Below are 24,649 nucleotides of genomic sequence, written 5' to 3' on the forward strand. Positions count from 1 at the left end.
TAAGGTAGAATATGCCATCTTTATTGATTTCAGAGATAAAAATATACTGGAAACTTCCAAGAACAAAAACTTCCAATAAAATTTTGAAAAGACCAAATGCCAAATCATATTAATCCATGGGCAATATTTACACATGGTACTGATACAAAAACACAACTAGATTAAGCAGTTTAGGTTGAAAACATAATCCAGTTTTGATGAAAACTGATTGATGAAAACTGAAAAACATGAATTAATACTGTATCAATACAATTAGTATTTATTTTCAATACTAACGAGTCACTCAATCCTCTACGATGGACTAAATACAGCTAAATACTTTAGTACACTAAATACAACTAAATTCAAGAATGTATGTGATGAAAAAATAATGTTCCAAAATATTACACATCTCAGAAGCATGAACAAGTGCACTCAGAACAGTGATGAAGGTTTTCTCTAAGGAGCGATGCTGGCACCTCAGACCGCAGGTTCCGGCTGACGAACCACCTCATCTAGTTCTGAGATAAAGTGTCGCAGATCCTCAAGACATCGCTCACGAATCTCACTCAGGTTTTCTTTCAAAGGGTTCTGCAGGTGCTTCTCCAGACTAGGGTCCTTGGCCACGAGCATCTTCACCACCATCCCAAACGTCTCGCAGTCTTGCCGGTACACCTGAACATCACAACATCAGTAAGCATGCATTATTGTGTAGTCAAATACACAACACATTTAACATGTACTGACAACTTGTGTATGTAACAGACCAGCAACCAACGTCTCCAAAACTGGACAGCTGAAGACTAGAAGACCAGGAGATTTTTTTTTTTTTTTTTTTTTCTGATCTTCAGCTGTCCAGTGTGGGTGAATCTGTGCCCATGAGAGCCTCAGATTCTTGTTCTTGTTCTTGGCTGACAGGAGAGGAACCCAATGTGGTCTTCTGCTGTTGTAGCTCCCCACCTCGAGGTTTGATGTTTTATGCATGCTGAGATACTTTTCTGCTCACCACAGTTGTGGGCGTTTCCACATGTAATTAAACTTTTTGTGAAACCTCACTGCTGCAATAATTTGTGTACAAATTTAATTTGCACATTCATGTTTTTAGAACTGCTAAATTTTTCTACACATCTACAGATTATATCTGCACACACTTTTTTGGTACACATTCACAAACAAATTTACATGGTCAAACATTTACATACACACATAAATTTTTTTTTTCTCACACAAACACACACACACGCACACACACACACACACACACACACACGACATACACATGACTTTTTAATCCCTTACTGGTCTTTGCTCTTCATTAGCTGCCAAATCCTCACAGAATGAGATGTAAGAGAAGACAGTGTCAATATGAGTCTATAGAGTCACAGGATGATGGTCAGGATTCCTAGTCACTGAGGCTCATACAGTGCTGGAGCGTGTCCACAGCTTTTTGGGTCGACATTCTCACTGTAGTCTTACTTGCTTTGATTCTCCTCTGCTGCTGTCTTTATGTAGGCACCATGATCTGAGTTGAAAGCATTAGAAACCAATCGAAATGCCCCTTTAATAGTGGAATAAAAATGATCCAAAATTTTCCCCTGGGCGGCTGACCGTTGTATTTGGGCAGGTCATGTTTGACACGAACAGAATTAAAGCCTCCCTCAATCAAAAGTACAGAGTTTAAAGTAGGTATTTGTTTTCAGTGTCAAGTATCTGTTCAGCTAGTGAGTGCTGTGCATCACTTGTGTTAACATCGAGAGGAACGTAAACTCCGGCAAAAATTCTCGAGGAGAGTAAAATGGCTTGCAATTTATAAAATCTGTGTTCAGAGTGGGTGAGCGGAATTGGCATAGTGTTTTGATATTACTACAACAGTTGGTAATTCTATAGAAATATAAATCTTCTACTTTGGTTTTATCTGCTTAGTTCTGGTAACTCCACTGCTCAGGGATATCCAGGGAGAGCCGAGTGTCACAGAAAAAGAAAGCAGATATCCACTTGAAATCATTCTTCGTCCAAATAGTCTAAAATCCTCAAACGCACTATCTACAATCAACTGTCTCTCTATCACTCACAGAGCAACCTCCAAGATCCCAACCAGTTTGGCTTCAAAGCAGCACGTTCCACAGAGACTGCCCTTGTGGCCGTTACTGAGAAGCTACATGCTGCTAGATCAGCCAAACTGTCTTCAGTCCTCATCCTCCTTGACCTTTCAGCAGCGTTTGACACGGTGAACCACAAGACTCTATTGTCCATCCTCATGAGCCTAGGAATTCGTGGTGCAGCATGGCAATGGTCCTCTCCTGTTCTCCCTCTATACTCGATCTCTTGGTGAGGTCATATCCTCACATGGGTTTTCATACCACTGCTATGCAGATGATACTCAACTCATCCTCTCCTTCCCTCAGACTCTCATGTTTCTGCTCGGATATCAGCATGTCTGGCAGACATCTCATCATGGATGACAGCTCACCAGCTGAAACTTAATCCCACCAAAACTGAACTGCTGTTCATCCCAGGTGATTCATCCCCATCCCAGGATCTTGCAATTTCCCTAGACAAATCTCTGATCTCGCCTTCGGTTACTGCACGCAACCTTGGGGTAACCATGGACAATCAACTGTCCTTCTCCTCTCACATTGCTAATCTAACACGCTCATGTTGATTTCTCCTTTATAACATCAGAAGAATTCGTCCATTTCTCTCCTCACAGGCCACTCAGGTGCTTGTTCAGTCACTTGTCATTTCAAGACTGGACTACTGCGACTCACTCCTGGCAGCTCTGCCTCTGAGCTCCATTCAACCTCTGCAACTGATCCAGAATGCAGCTGCACGATTGGTTTTCAACCTTCCTAAGTTCTCCCACACCACCCCATTGCTGCGCTCCCTCCACTGGCTTCCTGTAGCTGCCCGCATCAGATTTAAAACAATGATGATCGCCTACAAAACCAAAAACGGACCATTACCCACTTATCTCAAAGCACTTATCACACCTCGCACGGCACCTCACTCCCTCTGATCCTCTAGCACTGCTCAACTGGTCCCTCCATCTCTCAGGGTACAAGGAAGATCTGCATCGAGGCTCTTCTCTGTTCTGGCACCGAGGTGGTGGAATGAACTTCCCCTAGATGTCCGAACAGCTGAGTCACTGGCAGTCTTCAAACAACGTCTAGAGACCTAACTATTCCTGAAGTACTTAAATTACACTTTAATAAAAAAAAATTGTGTTGTCTGTGTGATTTTCCTACTATACCACCTCCCCAACAGAGTTTTTTTAGACTGATAGTACTCTTATTCCATGACCTAGTGAACCAGTACCAGGATGTATTTATTGATAGAGACTTCAAAGCACTTCTGTAAGTCACTCTGGACAAGTGCGTCTTCCAAATGCCATAAACGTAAAAATGTAAATGTAAATGCAAATAAGTAAGTTTAATTCATCCATTTTGTTGCCAGGAGAGTGCATGTTGGAGATTCCACAGGTCAATTATTTAGATTACACGATGTAATTCGGAGGAAATTTGCGTATCACACTAGGTGGCATGTTCATCCTAATATTAATAATCACCTCTCAATTATATGTTTCACAGAGATGCTGAAAATGGTACAAACAACTGAGCAAGAAAACCTCTGACATCAACATGTTCTGCATTTTAAAGCATGTGTTTAATTATAAACTACTTTATAAGCCTGAAGAACAGCTGATCTGCACTGACCAATACAATAACCACTGTACTCACAATGGCCTGTACACCGTCGCGTTTACACAATTATGCAATCAGCCAATCACGTGGCAGCAGCACAATGAATAAAATCATGCAGATATACACCGATCAGCCATAACATTAAAACCACTGACAGGTGAATAACGTTGATTATCTCGTTACAATGGCACCTGTAAAGGTGAGGGATTTATTAGGCAGCAAGTGAACAGTCAGTTCTTGAAGTTGATGTGTTGGAAGCAGGAAAAATGGGCAAGCGTAAAGATCTGAGTGACTTTGACCAGGGCCGAATTGTGATGTCTAGACGACTGGGTCAGAGCATCTCCAAAACAGCAGGTCTTGTGGGGTGTTCCCGGTGTGCAGTGATTAGTACCTACCAAAAGTGGTCCAAGGAAGGACAACCGGTGAACCAGCGACAGGGTCATGGGCTCCCAAGGCTCACTGATGTGTGTGGGGAGTGAAGGCCCGTCTGGTCCGATCCCACAGAAGAGCTACTGTAGCACAAACTGCTGAAAAAGTTAAAGCTGGCTCTGATAGAAAGGAGTCAGAACACACAGTGCAGTGCAGCTTGCTGCGTATGGAGCTGTGTAGCTGCAGAGTGGTCAGAGAGCCCATGCTGACCCTGTCCACCACCCAAAGCTCCTACAATGGACACGTGAGCATCAGAACTGGACCATGGAGCAATGGAAGAAGGTGGCCTGGTCTGATGAATCACGTTTTCTTTTACATCATGTGGAAGGCCGGGTGTGTGTGCATCGCTTACCTGGGGAAGAGATGGCACCAGGATGCACTATGGGAAGAAGGCAAGCCGGCAGAGGCAGTGTGATGCTCTGGGCAACGTTCTGCTGGGAAACCTCGGGTCCTGGCATTCATGTGGATGTTACTTTGACATGTACCACCTACCTAAACATTACTGCAGACGAAGTTACACTCCTTCATGGCAACGGTGTTCCCTAATGGCAGTGGCCTCTATCAGCAGGATAATGCTCCCTGCCTCACTGCAGAAACTGTTCAGGAATGGTTTGAAGAACATGACAAAGGTGTTGATTTGGCCTCCAAATTCCCCAGATCTCAATCCGATCGAGCATCTGTGGGATGTGCTGGACAAACATGTCCGATCCATGGAGGCCCCACCTCGCAACTTACAGGACTTAAAGGATCTGCTGCTAACGTCTTCGTGCCAGATACCACACACACCTTCAGAGGTCTTGTGGAGTTCATGCCTCGACATGTCAGAGCTGTTTTGGGGCAGAAGGGGAACCTACACAGTATTAGGCAGGTGGTTTTAATGTTATGGCTAATCGGTGTAGGTTACCAGCCTCAGTTAATGTTCATATCAAATATCAGAAAGGGAAAAAATGTGATATCAGTGATTTTGACTGTGGTGTGGTTGTTGGGAAACACCTTGTTGATGAGTCAGAAGAGAATGGCCAGACTGGTTGGAGCTGACAGAAAGGCTACATTAACTCAAATAACCACTCTTTACAACCATGGTGAGCAGAACAACATCTCAGAAGCACAACACCACATCAAACCTTGAGCTGGGTGGGCTCAGCAGATGACCACTCCTGTCAGCCAAGAACAAGAATCTGAGGCTACAGTGGGCACAGAAGATTGGAAAACGACCAGGTGACATTTTTCAATCTTCAACCATCCAGTTCAGTATTGGTAATTTTAGCTTCGTTAATTTGACTCACCCAGTGGGCTAGCTAATGAAAAATGAAAAGTAATTACCCCTGATCATCACAAAATGCTATAAAATGCTATAGCATTTTATAGCATTTTGTGATGTAAGATTCAGTCCAACCTATAGATTTTGTGATATAAGATTCAGTCCAACCTTCTCTATTTCTCGGGCTTTGGCTGCAATAGCTTGAGATCGCCGTTCATGGAAGTCATCTGCAACAGTAGTGGCTTCATCTGCAGGAGCCAGAGGTTCATCTGACTGACGCTCTATCACTGGCATTTCTTCCTGTGCAGCATAACAACATGGCTCACAATGATCCATATAATCATTGATTTGTTACACACTGTAATATTCACAGTTACACTCACAAAATATTTATTGATTCTCCTGAAGAAATATGATCTAAAACCCTGCAAATATGAGTAATACAAATGTGTGCAGTATTCACACAGTGTTATCCAGAAGAACTATATATTCTGTTTGTTGAGAATATTCAGAGTATTCAAGACATTGGTATGCATGTATACCCTGGGAGCAGAGTTTAGTTTCGTTTTAATACAGCTGCTGAAAAAAAAAAAAAAAAGACTTCTCTTGCAAAAACAAAATCTGGAAATACTGATATGCAGAGATGACCAGAGCATTGTTTTAAAAAAAAAAACACAGAACTGGAGTTTAATTGACCAGGACAAAGCTCATCTTAAAATAGACACACGATCAATTAATGTTAGGATTAATGTTGGAAAGTAAGTTGTAGACACATGAAACTTGGTCGAAAATATGGTCACCGCATGCCAGTCAGTGTTAGTAGGGTGAAGCTCAAACAACTGTAACTCATGACTGATGACTCACGATAAATTTGCATAAAATTTGAAAGGTGTGTTCAAGACTGAGGAGTGTTCATTTGTAGGGGACAGGGTAAAATTCAAATAAGTGTTCCTCAGGAACCATAAGTCCCTTCAAGTTTAAATTTGGAATACTAATCTATACATAAATTTGGAATGACTACTTGATTACCTATAAAACGTGGCCATCAACAGGCAATAAGATTTCAACAGGCATTTGATGGTTAGAACTGAGCTACTGTTGGCTTCCAGTTGGCACAAAAAGCAGTACGGCAGCACAGCTCTGGCATCAGCCCCAAATTCAGGTGCTGACTAAAAACTATGACTTAACTCCAGTGACTTGGCGTAATGGCTGGCTGAGGCACACAGAAGACTGAAGAGTGCGTCACTACCATCTATACTCTTTGTCGATGCGGAGAGGTCCACCTGCTGACCACCCTCCACATATGACTAAAGGGATCACATCTATAATGGAAGCCCAGACGGAACTGTAACTTGGTCAACAGTTATTGGTGTTTATCTGTTTCTGTATTTATTTAATGTTTAGAGGTCATGTGTTCAAGTGCTGCAGGTCCAGGATAGTAGTATGTTTGAGTTGCATGTATTATTAGCAAGTCCCTTTAAAACTGTGTTTGGCTAAGCTAAAAAAAGTACCTAAACACCCCATGAACAGTTCCCCTAATAGGCTCAATGGACGGATTAATGGTAAACACAAGGTTCAGCCTTGAAAGTTACTTATGTCATTCAGGCAAGATGCTACTTACTTTAGAAGCTGACACTGAACTATGTGGTGATCCATCTCGGGACACGCTGACAGAGGGCCCTGGGGCTCTGTCCCTGTCTATAAAGGAAAAAGAAATATATAATTGAAAAAAAGGTGACTAAGGGGCTGTTTTGCTTGAACATTAATTAAAATTCTGAAACATCACACATAAATATTTCCGTTTGTTGAGTTTATGTTCCACACTCCTATTTTACTATTTATCTATAACAGTCCTGGATCACGTATAGGGGCAGTTGGGGTGGAGCGCCACCATTTATCATGCTTTATACCAGATAATCTGATTGATTCTAACACATTTTCACAAAAAAGCAAAGTCTATGATATATTGCAAAGATTGGGATAATTGGGAATAATGTCCATACATCGGGAATGTGTAGGAAACAAGTATCTCATATGCCGAGAAAGGCTGAGGAAAATGTCTCCTCTGCGGTTTTTGAGATGTAGGTGCGTGGGTTTTATGGGGTTTTTGCATGTGCGTGGGTTTTGTGTGGTTTTTGTAGGTGCGTGGGTTTTGCGTGGTTTTCGTAGGTGCGTGGGTTTTGTGTGGTTTTTGCATGTGCGTGGGTTTTGTGTGGTTTTTGCATGTGCGTGGGTTTTGTGGGGTTTTTGTAGGTGCGTGGGTTTTGTGGGGTTTTTGTAGGTGTGTGGGTTTTGTGGGGTTTTTGTAGGTGTGTGGGTTTTGTGTGATGTTTCAGCTGTAGGTGGGCTGGAAATTTTCCTGAAACCAGTGAACCCCATGATATTACCTTGAACACAGTTAAACAAAGGTTTGTCTAAAACCCTTTCAGAACGAGCTGCTAGACTGTACACTAGATGACTATATTTTGTTGAATCTCAACTACCTATTATGGGGTTGCTCACTTTTTAACTCTCACTATCTAGAGTGTTAAGTGTCCTCTAGATAGTGTCATAGCCTCTCAAACTATCTTTGGCTGTATCATTATTATGTTGTCCTGTCCCACCAAAACGTACGGTCACAGGCCACTGCCGATCTACAAATAGTGGAATTAAACACATGTAGAATCAATGTGTTTTCAAACACATTGAATCAAACCAGAAGGCAAAATAAACAGAAAAATAGTAGTTTTGTTCTGCTTTGAGGAAGCCAGCACATGACATCTACCAGCAGCAGAAGAAATATGTCAAGAACAATGGGCAAGATTAGCCAAGACATTTGGTAGAGGTAGAAGATTTAATGTAGAAGACCTGAGAAGATCTGGTATTTTTAAAAAGGAAAAGAGTGGGAATTAATTTATAAGACAATACTTACATTACATTCAGAGAGGAATGCGCAGACACATTTTACTTTTTTTTTTTTTTTTTTTTTTTACTTGTGATAATGCAGGAACATATTCGATGCTGAAAACATTAAATGCTTTCTTATAAATTATGTTGCTTTGTCTTACTTTGTGGGAAAAAAGTGTCTTCTCATTTTGCTCTTTAGCGTATACAAACATCTGCATTCAAGTGTAGCCTAGAGCAATCTAGAGAGAGAAGACAGAGCTTACTTTTTCCCAGAGGAGGCTGGTACGTGTGGCTCTTGCTCCGGTCTGGAGAGTAGCTCCGGCTGCTAATGCTGGATCCGGAGCGGCTGTGAGGGGAAGGAGACACATCCTGCCGAGTAGGAGAGCAGTCGTGGACTGGAGGAAAGGGCGCTTTACGCCGCAGACTTTCCCTCTCCTCCCTGTGGGGAAGAAGCAGGTGCATACAGCAGTGAAATCTAGCAAATGGAAATTTTGTACAATGACAATAAAAGGGAACATTAAGGGCCTTTACAGCATTTCCTCTCACCACATCACAGTTAAAACTGTTAATGAGACCAATACCAAAAGTGCCCTTCCAAAAGCTTTATCCCGAAGACCAACATGTCTCTTTCATACAAGAACAAGTAATGTAAAAGTAAATGTAAGAGTACCATCATACAATGCATTTTCATAAAATAAAGTAGGTTTCCTAAACAGTTCTTTCACCAAGGAGCTAAAATCTCATATTACTACACACAATAAAAATATACCTATGAAGAACAGACTAGTTCACTGTTACACATAATAATACATTCATGTAGAGATTTCAGGTACGTGTATGTAGTGAGGATTTAATCCAGAAATTGCACACATTAGTATTCAGACCCAGTTATATTATTTCTAGCAAAATCAAAACACTTATTTGCGTGCATGTACTGAAAGTATATTGAAAACTAGGTATCAGACATGGTGGCTTATGCTATCCACACACATCAGCATTTCTGGTTGTGTTTTAATGTATCTTCTAAAACGTGAATTTACACTGCTGATATCCTTTATATAGATACTGCATTTACTGCATATAGCATGTCAGCCAAATGCATTACACCTAAAGGTTTTGTAACCGAATGATTATATTAACGTTATAGTTCTTGAAGAAAGGCCTTTTTTTTCGATTACCAATCAGAACACTGAAAAATGCAGACTAGGTCTTTATTAACCAATTCGCTTGAGACTAACCTATGTTTTAACCAATATATTTCTATTAAACAGGTTTATTCCTAAATCAGTGGATCCCCTGAGCCTCCAGGTAAACCCGGGCCCAGGACAATTTCCCCTGTGGTGTAGAGTTGAACTTAACCAACCGCAGAACATACTCTGATGCGACTTTATATTTTGGACATTCGTTTCCTTTAAGCATAAGGTTTGTTTAACTTCACTAAACAACAGCTCAAACAAAATCTGGAAAAGTCTACAGTACATAAGCGTCTGCAACAGACAAACATTTCTGTAGCGGAGGATCTTCTACTGGTCATGTTTTAATTACCCTTAGTATGAACAATTAAATTAATCTATATTACATACAGTACTTCTGTCCATACTGCGCAGTGAAGTGTGAGACTTTGTGTTGTGAAAGCACGTTACAGACACCTACGCAAACACGTGTATGACGCTCACATACTCGCAGAATTATAAATCAGCTTTGAGCAGTTAGCGTGAGGAAGGATTATATATGTTCAATTTCTTATCTCTCTTGAATTTCTGACAAGTACAAATCCTGCCTACGTACAGCTTAGGCTCCAGACGTGGTTAAAGATATATATTCAATCTATCACTGGGAAATGCTTATTAAAAAAGCACTGTACAGGCAATTTCTTGGTGCTGCTTGGTGAATCTCATAGTTGATTTGGAGACATAATTGTGGGTATATCCTAATTTTAGCTGCATGTGCAAGGCCTCCCTTGTCTTTCTGCATAAGCTATGACAAGACGGACTATTTGAGGCAGCTATTCGAGGCAGTAATGAATAAAACTCAAACTCTACAGCTATTTTTAAAGGCTTCGTTCAGTGATGAGTCAGGATTGAAATGAGAGCTCAGAAGTGTGTGTGTGTGTGTGTGTGTGTGTGTGTGTGTGCGCAGACAGAGAGCCTGTTAGATTCTGCTGAACGCAGTCACAGACTAACACCTAGAAGAAACATCACTGATCTCTATTGCAAGATTGTACAAAGATGCAATAAACTTTTCTTAAGTAGTGTAACTGCTTGTCCCTCAACTCTAGCATTGAAAACAACATAAGCCAAGAGAGAGCTGCACATTAAGGAAGAAAAGCAGAATCTTTTGAAGTCTAATGAACGAATGGAGTACAATCACAACCCGTGTTCAGAGAAGTGGTGCATCAGTTCCAGAATATGAAGCTTGATTCGGAGAACCATGCTGCAATCACTGATTGCGCCGATGACAAATTATGGCTACAGCAATAATTTAGCATTGAGGCAAGTTATAGCACAACCTTGTAAACTCACTCAACCTAACTGGAAAAGAAAAAATCTGAGCAGTGACAAACAAAGCCTCTAATGGGGCAATAACAACGACAACGCATGTTACACCTGGCCAACATCACGCCTAAAAACAATGCAGAAAAAATAAAGCCAAAGAAGAATAAAGACAACAAGGGACTTACAAATGATGAAGAATAAGAATAACAGAATGAATACAATTAGCTTTAGTTCCAAACTCAATGGCACAGACAATAGCAATGTTGCATAATGGCAGAATAGATCACAACCCTAACCCTGCTTATAGGCCTTGGGAAGAGAGGTCTTATCCTGCTTCATTATGGGATCATTTAATCATTTTTGATAGGGTCAGTTCTTCGCTTGCATGCTACACACACTGTTCACACAGAGACCGCTGTGTTATTGTGGTTCTTCAGATCAGTGTTTCCCAAACGGTGTGTCGTCAGGCGAGGTCAGGTGTGCCGTGTGAAAAATGCTTCAAACACTTAAAAATGTCAAATTAAACATATAGTAAAGTACAAATTCCAACACCTACTGTAACATTTATTTGATGCTGGCATGTCGCAGGTCAGAGCGCTAAGCTAAGCCACGTCATGCAGCTTTTTTTTGTTGGAACTGGACACGCCAAAAAATTAGCGAATTAGTGGAGATGATTTCAGACGAGGAGTGGTGTTCAAAACTCTTGAACTCCGACTTGGCTGATGTTTTTAGACTTCTCAACAAACTGCAGCGTGTTTATTCTTGATCTTTTTGAGTGGTGTGCCATAAGATTCTGGAAATATGGAAAGTGTTCTGCGAATGGAAAAAGGTTGGGAAATGCTGCTTCAGGCTTTTCAGGCATTAAAATGATTCAAAGAGAAAGTGAAGTGGAGAAATGCTGTGAATATAAAAACTCCTCTTATGTCTGAACACATCTTTTCAAAGTGGTGGCTGAGTGCTTATTCCTTGGAGAAATTAAAAAAAAATTCAAGACACTCGAATTACAGTTTACAAATGAATGAATGAATGTCCAATTATCCAATGAACCTTTTGTATGGCCCTTGTTATGACCTAAATGTACTTAATGACATTTTAACTGCTTATGTATTTCTATATCCATTACCTGATTTGCGCAGGTCACCATCCACCCAACTCTTTTGTGTTAAAAGTTTTGTTATTTACCATGATATTAGAAAACAAAATAATATAATAACTCATATTTATACCCCAGTGAAACAAATCAACAACAGAGTTACTGAGGGGACTGCAAGCAAACAAAAAATAGGTTTTTGCAAAAACGTATTTTAAATATTCCTTAGTGGTCAATCATTTTGGTATCTATATTTTGGAAAGAAAATTATATTTAAAAAGAAGGAGTTCTAATGAGAATGAGTGTCCCCTATTTTCTGTCCTATGTTCTAAAGTCAGTGAGTGTCCCCTATTTTCTGCCCCAGCAATAACATACTGCCTTCAAAAGCAATGAAACTCCTCAGAGAAAACACTGGCATTGGAGTTCCCAGACAACAAATGAATAACTAACGATTTATGACTCTGAGTGTAATGTTAATTTAATAAAGTTAACTGTATTAGCTACTATTTATAAGAAAGCAGTGCTTAGTCTAGCAATCTAAAATTGGCCTCCTCTGCCTTCTACATTCTCAACCTAGGAAGTCCTGCTCCTTGCTGTTGGAAGAAAGCCACTCTAGATACAACAGACATCAGCAGCTATTGACTCACATCACTTCTCTCTTTTCTTTCTAAAGTTCTTGAACATGCTGTACACAACCAGTTGCCTCTCTATCTTACCCAGAACAACCTCCAAGATCTGAAACAGTCAGGCTTCACAGCGGCACACTCCACAGAAAGCGCCCTTGTGAGAAGCTTCATGCCACAAGATGAGCCAAACGGTTATCGGTCCTCATCCTCCGCGACCTGTCAGCTTCAGCACAATCATAAGATTCTCCTATTCCTCTTCACACGTCTTGGAATTCATGGCAGAGCACTGCAGTGAGTTGCTTCCTATCTGCGTTATATTTCAGAATTATACATGCACGCTAATACACCCGAGCACAGTTTTATACTCTCTGTACAGATGGACAAACAATTCTGTAACTTGCCAACTGGGCAGGTGAACGCTCCAGAGTGCTGCCCAGACTCTACTGCAGTGTAACTGTTCATTCTGCAAGATCAGAATATAGCACAAAGCAAAAAGGGTTACACCGAATTCCGATGCCCTGGCAGAATCCTTCACATGCTCCACTTTGCACACATGCATGCTCCAGAGTACGCATACTGATGCATGTGTATTCAGGATTTCTGCTGTTTCTGTTAAAAATCTAGAGACAAACTACAGAGTTAAGTGTGAATTAAGTGTGAATTATGTGAGGTGAAAAACAAGTTATGTGACACGAACACAGGAAAAAAGATCTACACTGCACCCAAGTGATCATGGACACTAAGCACCTCACACAGGGAAACTGCTCTGTTTAACAGATTACTCTGTACTGAAATGCCCTGAGATGGGGACAGTGCAGCATATAAGCCTGTTACCTCAAATCCTTATCCTGGTTATGAACTCAGCAAACTAGAAAGAATAAACCATGCGCACAGCGGCGTAAGGGTGCAGCTCTGCGGCAACTCTGCACAGAGGAAAATGGGAGGAAAAGAGGAGAGAAAACTCACTGCAGCAAAAATACTCCAAAATTATTACAGAAGCACAGCACTAAATAATAAAGGGTCTCTGGACCAGGTGAAAACAGCAGTATAGGTTTCTCCACTATATACTATACTGTATATATGGCCAAAAGTTTGTGGACACCTGACCATCACACCCATATCCAGGTGGAGTCATAAGTTTACATACGGCTTGCAGAATCTGCAAAATGGGACTCGAACACAACTATTACAAAATTAAATAAAAAAAAAAGTTATTATTTTGTTTAAAGATCTTATTTGTTTCATGTGTGGAGACCATGCCTCGACACATCAGAGCTGTTTTAGCGGCACAAGGAGGATCTACGCAATATTAGGCAGGTGGTTTTAACGTTATGCCTGATCAGTGTAGAGTGTATACGTTCACCACAGTCATGCACTTTATTAGGAACACTATACTAACACTGGGTAGAGCCTCCCTTTGCTCTCAAAACAGCCTCAATTCTTCAAGGCATGGATTCTACAAGATGTTGGAAAACTCCTTTGAGATTCTGGTCCATGTTGACATGACGGCATCACGCAATTCCTGCAGATTTTTCCCAGGAGATTTTCCCAGGCCGTTTTTCTCTGAGCTTTCTTATCAACAAGGTGTTTCCACCCACAGAACTGAAGCTCACTCAATGTTTTTTGTTTTTGGCACCATCCTGTGTAAACTCTAGAGACTGCTGTGTGTGAAATTCACAGGAGATCAGCAGTTTCTGAAATACTCAAGCCAGCCCACCTGGCACCAGCAATCACGCCACAATCAGAGTCACTGAGATAACACTTTTTCCCCATTCTGATGTTTGATGTGAACATTAACTGAAGGTATTGACCTGTAACTGCATGATTTTATACACTGTGCTGCTGCCACAAGATTTTCTGATTAGATAATTGCGTGAATATGTAGGTGTACAGGTGTTCCTAATAAAGTGCTTGATGAGTGTATGTGGTCTGGATTGAATATGACAAGCCAGTGGCTCCAGGAAATGGCTTGTTGATGAGAGGGGTCAGAAGAGAATGGACCAAAATCTCCAGGCACCTTGTGGAATCCATATCACAAAGAATTAAGACTGTCCTGAGAGCAAAGGGGGTTCTGCCCGGTATTACTGTGGTGTTCCTAATAAAGTATGTATTAAACATACTAAAATAATAAGAAACAATGAAAATAACAAAATAATGAGCAGGGTCTCCTCTGTGCTGGACTGCCTTGCACCTTTTTCTGCTGCTAGTTAATACTACGATGGATAGATACACAGACATTCTTTTTGCTCTAATATAAACCCAAACTGCACAGATACCAAATGCTTCCCAAACTTATCCCTGATCAACACCCACTCCAAACACACACAGTGTAACTTTATTCATTTGAGATACCGCACATGCATACCCTCGATCCAAGTTCATAATGGCCTGGATTAATGTGTCATCTCCCGAGTTGGGGCCCAGTGCTGACAGGGATCTGGGAGCAGGGTACGAGCCCTGGACACGAGCACTGGGAGAGGGGACAACTCGACTGCAGCCTCTGTGAGATGAAAAGAGAAGGCAAAATGCACAAAATTCGGGTAAAATAAGTAATGACTAAGGGCCTTTAATGCATCACTATCTCTGTTTTTTGGACAGACACCTCCCATTGTTGCTTTCAGAAGACTAAGCCCAGCCTCCATTCCACACTACTGCACTAACATTCATTAGATGATGATTTTGGTGGGGAACAACTCAGGACTGAAACTGATATCATGTCTAACAATTATATATGCTTAACCATACATGCATTTTTTTTTAAGATATACTCCCACCAGCCACTTTATTAGGAACACCTGTACACCTGCTCATTCAAGCAATTCTCCAAGCAGCCAATCATGTGGCAGCAGCACAACGCATAAAATCATGCAGATACAGGTCAAGAGCTTCAGTTAATGTTCACATCAAACATCAGAATGAGGAAAAATGTGATCTCAGTGACTTTGAGCGTGGTATGGGTGTTGGTGCCAGTTTGAAACTGCTGATCTGCTGTGACACACAGAATAGTCTCAAGAGTTTACATAGAATGGTGCGAAAAACAAAAAACATCCAGTGAGTGGCAGTTCTGCGAGCGGAAACTCCTTGCTGATGAGAGAGATCAGAGGAAAATGGCCAGACTGTTTCAGGCTGATAGGAAAGCTACAGTAACTCTCATAACCACTCTTTACAACCAAGGTGAGCAGAAAAGCATCAAAGAATGCACAGCACATTAAACCTTCAAGGATATGTGCTACAACAGCAGAAGAATGCATTGGTTTCTGCTCTTGTCAGCCATGAACAGGACTCTACAGTGGACACAGACTCATGCAAACTGGACAGATAGAAAAATGACACACAGTCTGATGACAGTCCAGGCTGGTGGTGGTGGTGTGATGGTGTGGGGAATGTTTTCTTGGCACACTTTGAGCTCTTTAATACCAATCAATCATCACCTGAATGCCACAGTCTATTTGAGTATTGTTGCTGATCATGTGCATCCCTTCATGGACACAATTTACCATTTTCTAATGGCTTATCATTCCAGCATGATGATGCACCATGTCACGAAACAAAAGTCGTCTGAAACTGGCTTCATGAACATGTCGATGAGTTCAGTGTTCTTCAGTGGCCTTCCCAGTCACCGGATCTGAATCCAGTAGAACACCTTTGGGACGTGGGAGAATGGGAGATTCATAGCATGAAAGTGCAGCTGAAATATCAGCAGGAATTGCGTGAAGCGATCATCTCATCATGGAGCAGAATCTCAAAGGAATGTTCCCAGCACCTTGTGGAATCCATGCCACAACAAAGTGAAACTGTTCTGTGAGGGGGATGGGGGTTTGTATGCAGTATTAGTGCTGTGTTCCTAATAAAGCGACCAGTGATTGTATGTCTTTGTGTATAGTGCTTTTCTACATGCCCAAAAGAAACAGAGGGAATAAATGGAAATAATAATAAAGGGAAAAAGCACTCCCTCTTACTGTGCACCAACATGTTTTGGGACAGTCTACTGAAATACACTAAGACCATTTTACACCACACAAAACAAATGTGTCACAACCAGTATGTTCCAATTTCAACCAATTTTACTGTGATCTTTTACACAGGATGTGCACAATATGCCCACAAAACATTTTCACTCTCGGGTTCTATTTCTGGTATGTGCTGCCCACGGCCTCCTGGCGTGGTTTCTAACTATAAACTCTACAAATTCTGTATTTTTATTTATGAAAGATATTGCCCTAAAGTGGACACAATTAGCTTACAGTAAGTCTCTATCTATGAATCATGAATTAAGGGGGTCTTTTATCCAGAAATCCTGAACTTTTTTAAAGATTCACAGGCAGAGGCCAATTGTAACCCAACTGTCTCGTCATTAGGGCAATATCTTTCACCTGTGTAAACTTGGCGCTTCCACGGCATAGGAGTGTACGCAAATAGCCTTTTTTAGTTAGGCTGTTTCAGTTTCATATTTTTTAAAAATCTGCTGACAAATAATGAATTTTGACTTTGAAAATGTACTTTAACTCTTTTTACCAAAGGCCAAAAAATGGAATTTCCGCATGCTTTGTGGATGCCCGTGTTCAGCACTGAATTTATTTGTGATGTCACACTCCACAATAGTGGTTAATGGCTTATATGAAAAACAGTTTTTCGTAAGTATTAGTTTTTTTAACCTAGCATACTAGGTTTAAATATTATAATTTTATTGCGACACTTGTATACAGTGTTTTACCATCAAAAAAGCTTTAGTTGTGCTGTGCGTTTTGTCTCTGTACTCTACACACAGAAACCCAACAGTGTCCTGACTAATCTTATAACAGACCTGCATCGATAAAACAATTCATTTGTTTATAGTGATTGAAAATGTCTGATGAGTCAACTGAATGCCAGTGTACTGAGAGAAAAGGTTAAGATTAGACTCGTTTGCAATGAAAATGCTGGTTGGAACAAGTGTGTAAGTGTCGTTTGTAATCGAGACAAATCTGATGACTTAAGGGGGTTGAATACTTTTCCAAGTCACTGTATTTCATTCATTTTTAAAATATTAACTAGTAATTCCATTGTGCATGGTAGCTGTTGCTCCTAAATGAAAGTTCTCTATCATTATGAAAAGAAAATGTACTCAGAAAATCATATAGGCATTAAAACTAAATGCTGATAAAGGACCCCATTCTGCCACACAGTTGTACTGTAGCATCCCAGCTTCAGAACAGATTCTAACAGCTTTCTGGAATACAACAAACCCAAAAAATGAAATAAATCTGAGAAAATATTATCAGAATGCCCACTTCTGGATTAAATCCTAATACAGAGACAGAAACATAGATAAAGACAGTACAGACACTGGCACTGTGGTGCACTCCTATCTCATGCTAAATGACAATCAGAAAAAGAGGCGAAGTGTAAAATTATAGGCCAATTTTAAATCATCACCCAAGCTCTTAGAAGTGCTAAGAAAAATACTGCCATTACACGGAGCAGAAACTAGTTCATGTCTTTACTACCTCTAGCTTGGGCTATTACAGCACCTTGCTGATGAGTGTTCAGATCACTAAACAAGCTCCAGGTAGTACAGAATGCACCAGCCAGACCCATGGTTATTAAAACCCAAGGTTTGTCCACGTAAAGGGATGACTCTAGTGACTGCCTTATCATCAGCCCACTGAATCTAACTCTTGAGGAAATATTCTTGATAAAAACTGAGCCTACTGCTTTAGAACGGAAACATTTTAGAAAAGAGAATTTCACAAATGGAGACGACCTGCAATGAAGCTTGCTATCTGCTAAAAATACTCAAAAAGCAGGTAGAGCACATGATGACTTGGAGAACAGATGCCAGAGGAGAAACTTATGGATGATTGGTTTGCCCGAAGGTGCAGAAGGCGGCTAACCAACAGCATTTTTCGAAGCTTTGTTACCTCGCTTTCTCAACATGGGAAACCAAACCTGCCTGTATTAAAATCAGAAAGCAGGGACAAAATCCCAGTCTCACCCTAATCTCATCTGATTTCACAACTATATGGACAAGCAGAGAATGCTGGAGGCTTCAAGACATAATGGATTCAAGGACTCAAAGGTTTATTTGTCATGTACACAGTAATACAGGGTTCAGTGCATAGTGAAATGCTGATGGTTGACGCTGAGACTGTGTGAGTAAGCAGCGAGTATAAATGGGACTGATGCAGGACGGCTCCAAGATTACGCTATTTCAGGACTTCCGTTTACAGTGTATGGAAACATAAGAATTTTGAGGAGGTTAAGAAGCATTTGCTGGAAGCAGGTACTTAGTATTTTCTGTGCTGCCTTGCTACATTAAAATGGAAATGGAAAAGTTTGACAGGAGCACGCTTAACTGATACTGAGCCTTTAAAACTGCAACAATGCAGCTTTGGCCAAGGTTGTTTCTCATCCTTTACTTCCAAAAGCAGGAGAGTTCCTATTCTAGTCCAGAAAAGCTTGCCAGTTAAATTACTTTTTTTTTCCAAGACAAACATGGACAATTCAGGCTCATCAAAGCTTCTATACGAGGAGACAAATTTGGAATTTAAAATCATCCCTCTAAATGTCTTACTGATGTAGTCCTAATCTACCTGAACTGTCAGTGCAGAACATTATTATAGGCGCTTTTTCTGGATATAAAATATGCCTTTAGGTAACCTGCAGTGGACACTTGATGTTTCTGGTCCTTTTACCTTCACATGGTCTCCTTCAGGATTTGTTTACGTAGGCACATTTGTCAATCCAAAATTTGAACAGATGTACACTCACTGGTCACTTTATTAGGAACAGCTGTACAACTGCACATTCATACAGTCATCTAATCAGCCAATCACGTGGCAGCAGAATAATGCACATAAGTAATGCAGATACAGATCAAGAGCTTCAGTTAATGTTCACATCAAACATCAGAATGGAGAAAAAGTGTGATATCTGTGACTTTAACCATGGCCTGGATGTTGGTGCAGATGGGCTGAATGAGAATGACAGACTGACAGACTGGTCTGAGCTGCCAGGAAGTCTATAGTAACTCATATAATCACTCTTTACAACTGTGGTGAGCAGAAAAGCATCTCAGAACCAACCTGATGTGGTCTTCTGCAGTTGTAGCTCATCCACCTCAAGGCTCAATGTGTTGTGCATGATGAGATGCTTTTCTGCTCACCACATTTGTAAAGAATAATTATTGGAGTTACTATATCCTTCCTGGGAACTCGAACCAATCTGGCCATTCTCCTCTGATCTCTCTCATCAACATGGAGTTTCCACACACAGAACTGTCGCTCACTCAGTGTTTTTGTGTTTCGCTCCATTCTGTGTCTCTAGAGACTGCTGTGTGTGAAAATCCCAGGAGATCAGCAGTTTCCGAAAAACTCAAACCAGCCCATCTGGTACCAACATCCATGTCACAGTTAAAGTCACAGAGATCACACTTTTTCTTCATTCTGATGTTTGAAGTGAACATTAACTGAAGCTCTTGACTTTTTTCTGCATGATTTTATGTATTGTGCTGCTGCCACGTGATTGGCTGATTAGATAACTGCATGAATGTGAAGTTGTACAGGTGTTCCTAATAAAGTGGACAGTGATTGCATTTTGTGTGTGTGTGTGCATATATATATATTTTCTGTGTCATATATTGGAAATAAATGTCTGCTGTCTGATGAGATGCCAATGATCTCGACTCCATCTGCACTCCGGCTGCTTGGAGCTTCCTTCACCTGAGAACCTCTGGCTGCTGCTGAGGGTGGCCCCACACGGACAGCTTAAAGTTTGCCGTGAGATTGCTGTGGATGGTATTACACAGATACCCTAAAGATGGCTGTGGATCATCTCACTCTGATAGCCGAAAAATCACATTTACTGAAAACTCTACTCTCATTATTCAGCGGATAACTTCACCTGGATATTATAAACTTCAAGCTAACACTCGAAATCAAACAGGACTCTGATGCTGGTACTGAAGGTCCTTTCAACACACTTAGCACTATTTGACTTTAGAGTATACAGCTGTGGATGAGTAATGATTTATAATGGCACTATCCGGTGTCACCCAGATGAGGAATGGTTCCCTTTTGAGTCTGGTTCCTCTCAAGGTTTCTTCCTCCTGTCGTCTGAGGGAGCTTTTCCTCACCATCACCTCTGGCTCGCTCATTAGTCATATAAATCTACATCCATGTCCGGTTTCTGTAAAGCTACTTTGTGTCAGTGGGCCTCATTTATCAAGCTGGATACGAATGGATTTATTCATAAATTGTTCATATGAGCATTTACACATGAAATTTAGTTTTAATGAAAATCTAGTAAATTTGAAACACGTTCGTATCCTACTCGTGCTCCTGAGTGTGTGTAACTTAATAAGAAGACACATAAGAAGACTAACTAATGTAAAGTTAGTCTTGACCTGATCGACTTCAGATCCTATAATCTGCAAAAACTGCACTTTTCTCTCTGGAATATTCTGTGGAATTTAAACTGTTTATGTTTATTACGCTTTTATCCAGAGCGACTGATAGAAGAGCTTTAGAGTCTCGATCAGAAACACGTCCTCATGCTAGTTCACTGAGACCTCTGAGAAAATTCTGTGAAACTGAGCCATGGCTGTTAAACAGCAGGTAAACCCTGAACCCCAGTGGCCATTTTACTGGGAACATCTAGTGTGTAGCTACACTTACTTAGCTACTTATCAGGTACATACCTACACACCATACTTTCTAGTAGAGCAGCTAAAAATGAATATTTTATATAATTAATATCAATAATATAAATAAAGTATATGAAAAACAAAGAAACAAACAATAAATGAAGAAAAATAAAACTAATAGTTCAGTTATGATAAAGAAATGGCGGTGTATAAACGGAGGACGGGTCGGTCTGTCTGTGCAGAGCCGAAAGCTGTAAACAAACGCCTCAGCTGATTAGAGCTCGCTTATTACTATTATTATTATAATATACAGTATTAGTAAATATTTCTACTGACATGGTAGTGACTTAATATATCTTCCACTTCTGTTTTTCAGCCTTGACCTTGACTGTTCATTTCGTGCCCCCAGCTGTCTGTGCACGTTACCTTTTATGGAGTTTTGTGGGCGTCACTATGTGCAAATGAGCCGTGTTGGGAAAGCACTTTGCACTTTACAGGTGATCAGCAAACACACACACAAGCACACAGAAAATCAGCCTTTCCGAAACGTTTATAAATCCAGTGGCTTACATCTACACACAACGTTACTAAAAGATTGTTAATGAGGCTGAAGGTCTATTGGTAAGTGAATTGAAATGTTTTAATTGTGTGTTATATGTTTACAATATATATCTTATTGTAGCTTTCATTCTTCAACTGCAGGCTCTTTGTGGTTTATAATTTTTGTTCTTATCACAGCATGCAAGATATTGTCAAATCCACATCATAGGATATTTCAAATAGGTAATCCCTTTTATATTTGTATGCCTAACCTTGTTTTCGGCTGGTTTTGAACAGGGAGGCTGATCAGCATGACTTTCCCTACACGAGGCCAACGGTACTTTGTGAGCACTGGAAGAATTAAACCGGTTGCAGTGATCTGATCTAATTAACTCCAATCACCTACTTGTTCCTGTGACAATGCATTGATACAGTTCTTTCAGAATACATGTCATATACATTACACTGTGAATACCTGAAATCCTGGCGTCCAGAATGAGTATCATCTTTGGGTCCTCTGTAATAAGGGTAGTCTTCCTGTTGGGGGTGAAGACACACAGCTATAATATTTATAGTGATTCTGTACACAACAGCATGATAGAAGATTAAACTGATGTGAATAGGTTTCTTTACTGGACTATGCTATTAGCAGTTTAAACAACACAAATGACTTTTTTTATTAGACCTTAAGATTGCAGTACTACATTAACGAATGTGAGTTTGTTATTTCTACAATTGAAGGCTAAAATAAAATTTATTTCTCTGCTTAATTTAGGCTGGTTTCATTGTCCTTTACGTTCTCATTTAAACAATTTCTCTCTAATCCTGACTTGCAAACGTTAAGGTGATTTTGCGTGCCATGGCTTCAGCTCTTACCCTTCGATTAGCTGGGCCTCCTCTGGACTCATTAGAGAAAGAGTAGTGGCTGTCGCTATGGTAGCCCTTCTTATCTTCATTGTGGTAGTTTCGGGGACCACCGTTTGGGTAAAAGCGAGGAGAGTCATAGTCAAAGTTTCGGACATAGTCATCATCAGGACGTCCGAAAGCTCTCCTCTCCCCACCAGCTCCTCTTGGGTAAGGGGCCTGAAACAGGCAAATGTAAAGGAGTAAGATGACTGAAACTAGCTTCTGCATCACACAGTCAATAATCATAACAAGCAACAGTTAAACAAGGCAAACTTAACCTGCTTCATATTTTACTACTACACAGAAAAAAACCAAGCCCCTTCGAGTAAAGTGTAAAATGTGGCAATAACATCAAACATCAAGTGCATTCCACTGAACTAGCAGGAGTTTTCAAGTGCTTTTTTCATCTCGCTGATGTGCTGCTATCAAAGACATCTACACTTTGTGTGTACTGCAGTGTACCATGCTTTCGCTTTTCTGAGTGAAACTGTCAGTGTTTTAGATTTTCCTCTCGTTGCTGCTGTCATTCAGTGTTCTGTCAGCGAGAGAGGAAAAGCTCACCCTTGTGTTTTCTATCAGTCACCTTCATATGAGCTCAAAATAAACGCAAAGCGACAGTAAACCTTTTTCCACATTCAGTCTGGCGGCTCCTTTCGGCTTCTTGTTATCTAAGTAAGAAGTCTTCATGTTGCAAATCTGTCTGTTTTTTGTGCTCTGCCTCAACAGCATTGTTACCCAGGAACAGAGACCTGTGCACTCCTACATTTCTGTTTTTTGTAAACAAAGTATTTTCATAATCAACATTATTGAATATTTCCACTTATCACTGCAGCCCTGAGTGTGTGTTACTCTACATGGTTCTTCACTCTCGCTTTCAAACTCCACTCAATTCAAAGAGACTACACAAGGACCACTGCTGCCCGGGTGTATTCTCACTCAGGTACACAGGTACGGCAGTGTGGGTGGCGCTGATACGAGTGTATTAGGCACAGTGCTAGGATCCTTAAATCACAATGTGAGATAGCAACCAATAAAATTCAAGTGAAAAACAAAATGAAATATTTTAGGGAAAAAAAGAAAAAGAAGCAAATTACAACAACCTGGTTGCATAAGTGCGCACACCCTTTTATAACTGGGGGTGTGACTGTGTTCAGAATGAACCAATCACCTTCATGTACTTCAATAATTTTCATACAGCTGTCATCAGTGAAGTGACTCTGATTAATGACAAATACAATCCAGCTGTTTCTGTGGGATCTTCTTCAGATCTTCTTCGTTTCCTCTGGCTGATGAAGCCATGGTCCACAGAGAGCTCACAAAGCCTGTACAGATCTCACTGTAGAGAGGTATCGATCAGGAGAGGGGTACAAAGAATTTCATTAGATGTACCGTGGAACACTATGGGGTGGGAGGCTAGAAGGACGCCTTTCTCACCCAAAAAAAAAACAAAACATCCAAGCCTGTCTAAATCGCTTCAAACCATGTGGCAGTATGTGTTATAGTCTGACGAGAAGATCAGATTCTAAAAGATATGTTTGGCAAAAAAAAAAAACCAACAAGACAGCTTATCAGCTTAACCCGAAGAACACCGTACCCATGGTGAAGCTTGGAGCTGCTGCTCTTCATGTAGGATTATTGGCACCCTCCATAAAGAGTAATAAGTTAATAAGCACACTCACACTTACATGTGTTTACTCTCTAGAGCCTGACACGAGCTAAAGGAAAGGCAGGTTTGTGCTGTAGGTGTTAAATGAACAATAAGTGCATGAAAGAGGACAGTAAAAATCAGGACAGCCCTTACAGTTCTGTCTGGATGGAACCGCTGCTCGTACATGTCTCGGATACTCCTCCTGAATGCCACTAGAGCAAAAATAAATAAATACAAACAAATAATCAAAGGTTTAAATAAATCAGTGCTACAGCGAGGGGGAGGGCGAGGGGGAGGGGCAGGGTGAGGGGGAGGGCGAGGGGGAGGGCGAGGGGGAGGGGCAGGGCGAGGGGGAGGGCGAGGGGGAGGGGCAGGGCGAGGGGGAGGGCGAGGCTGAGGGGGAGGGCGAGGGGGAGGGCGAGGGGGAGGGGGAGGGCGAGGCTGAGGCTGAGGGGGAGGGCGAGG

General features: G+C 40.9%; 1 protein-coding gene across 4 annotated transcripts in view; it reads right to left on the minus strand.

The window, feature by feature from the left end:
• pphln1 (periphilin 1) overlaps positions 1-24,649 on the minus strand; it is a 25,888-nt gene continuing 1,239 nt past the window's right edge. For 3 of the 4 annotated variants that reach the window (XM_034313299.2, XM_034313298.2, XM_053241839.1), the window contains exons 3-10: positions 24,338-24,396; positions 22,507-22,713; positions 22,106-22,167; positions 14,833-14,967; positions 8,520-8,695; positions 6,992-7,068; positions 5,539-5,670; positions 1-654 (exon numbers count right to left, since the gene is read on the minus strand). In XM_034313299.2, coding sequence (XP_034169190.1) covers positions 460-654; positions 5,539-5,670; positions 6,992-7,068; positions 8,520-8,695; positions 14,833-14,967; positions 22,106-22,167; positions 22,507-22,713; positions 24,338-24,396 — 1,043 coding nt within the window. In that variant the 3' untranslated portion in view covers positions 1-459. The remainder of the gene's footprint in view (positions 655-5,538; positions 5,671-6,991; positions 7,069-8,519; positions 8,696-14,832; positions 14,968-22,105; positions 22,168-22,506; positions 22,714-24,337; positions 24,397-24,649) is intronic. The other variant, XM_034313300.2, reaches the window with a different exon arrangement.

This window comes from Pangasianodon hypophthalmus, chromosome 18 (assembly GCF_027358585.1).
Source record: "Pangasianodon hypophthalmus isolate fPanHyp1 chromosome 18, fPanHyp1.pri, whole genome shotgun sequence".
NCBI lineage: Eukaryota > Metazoa > Chordata > Actinopteri > Siluriformes > Pangasiidae > Pangasianodon > Pangasianodon hypophthalmus.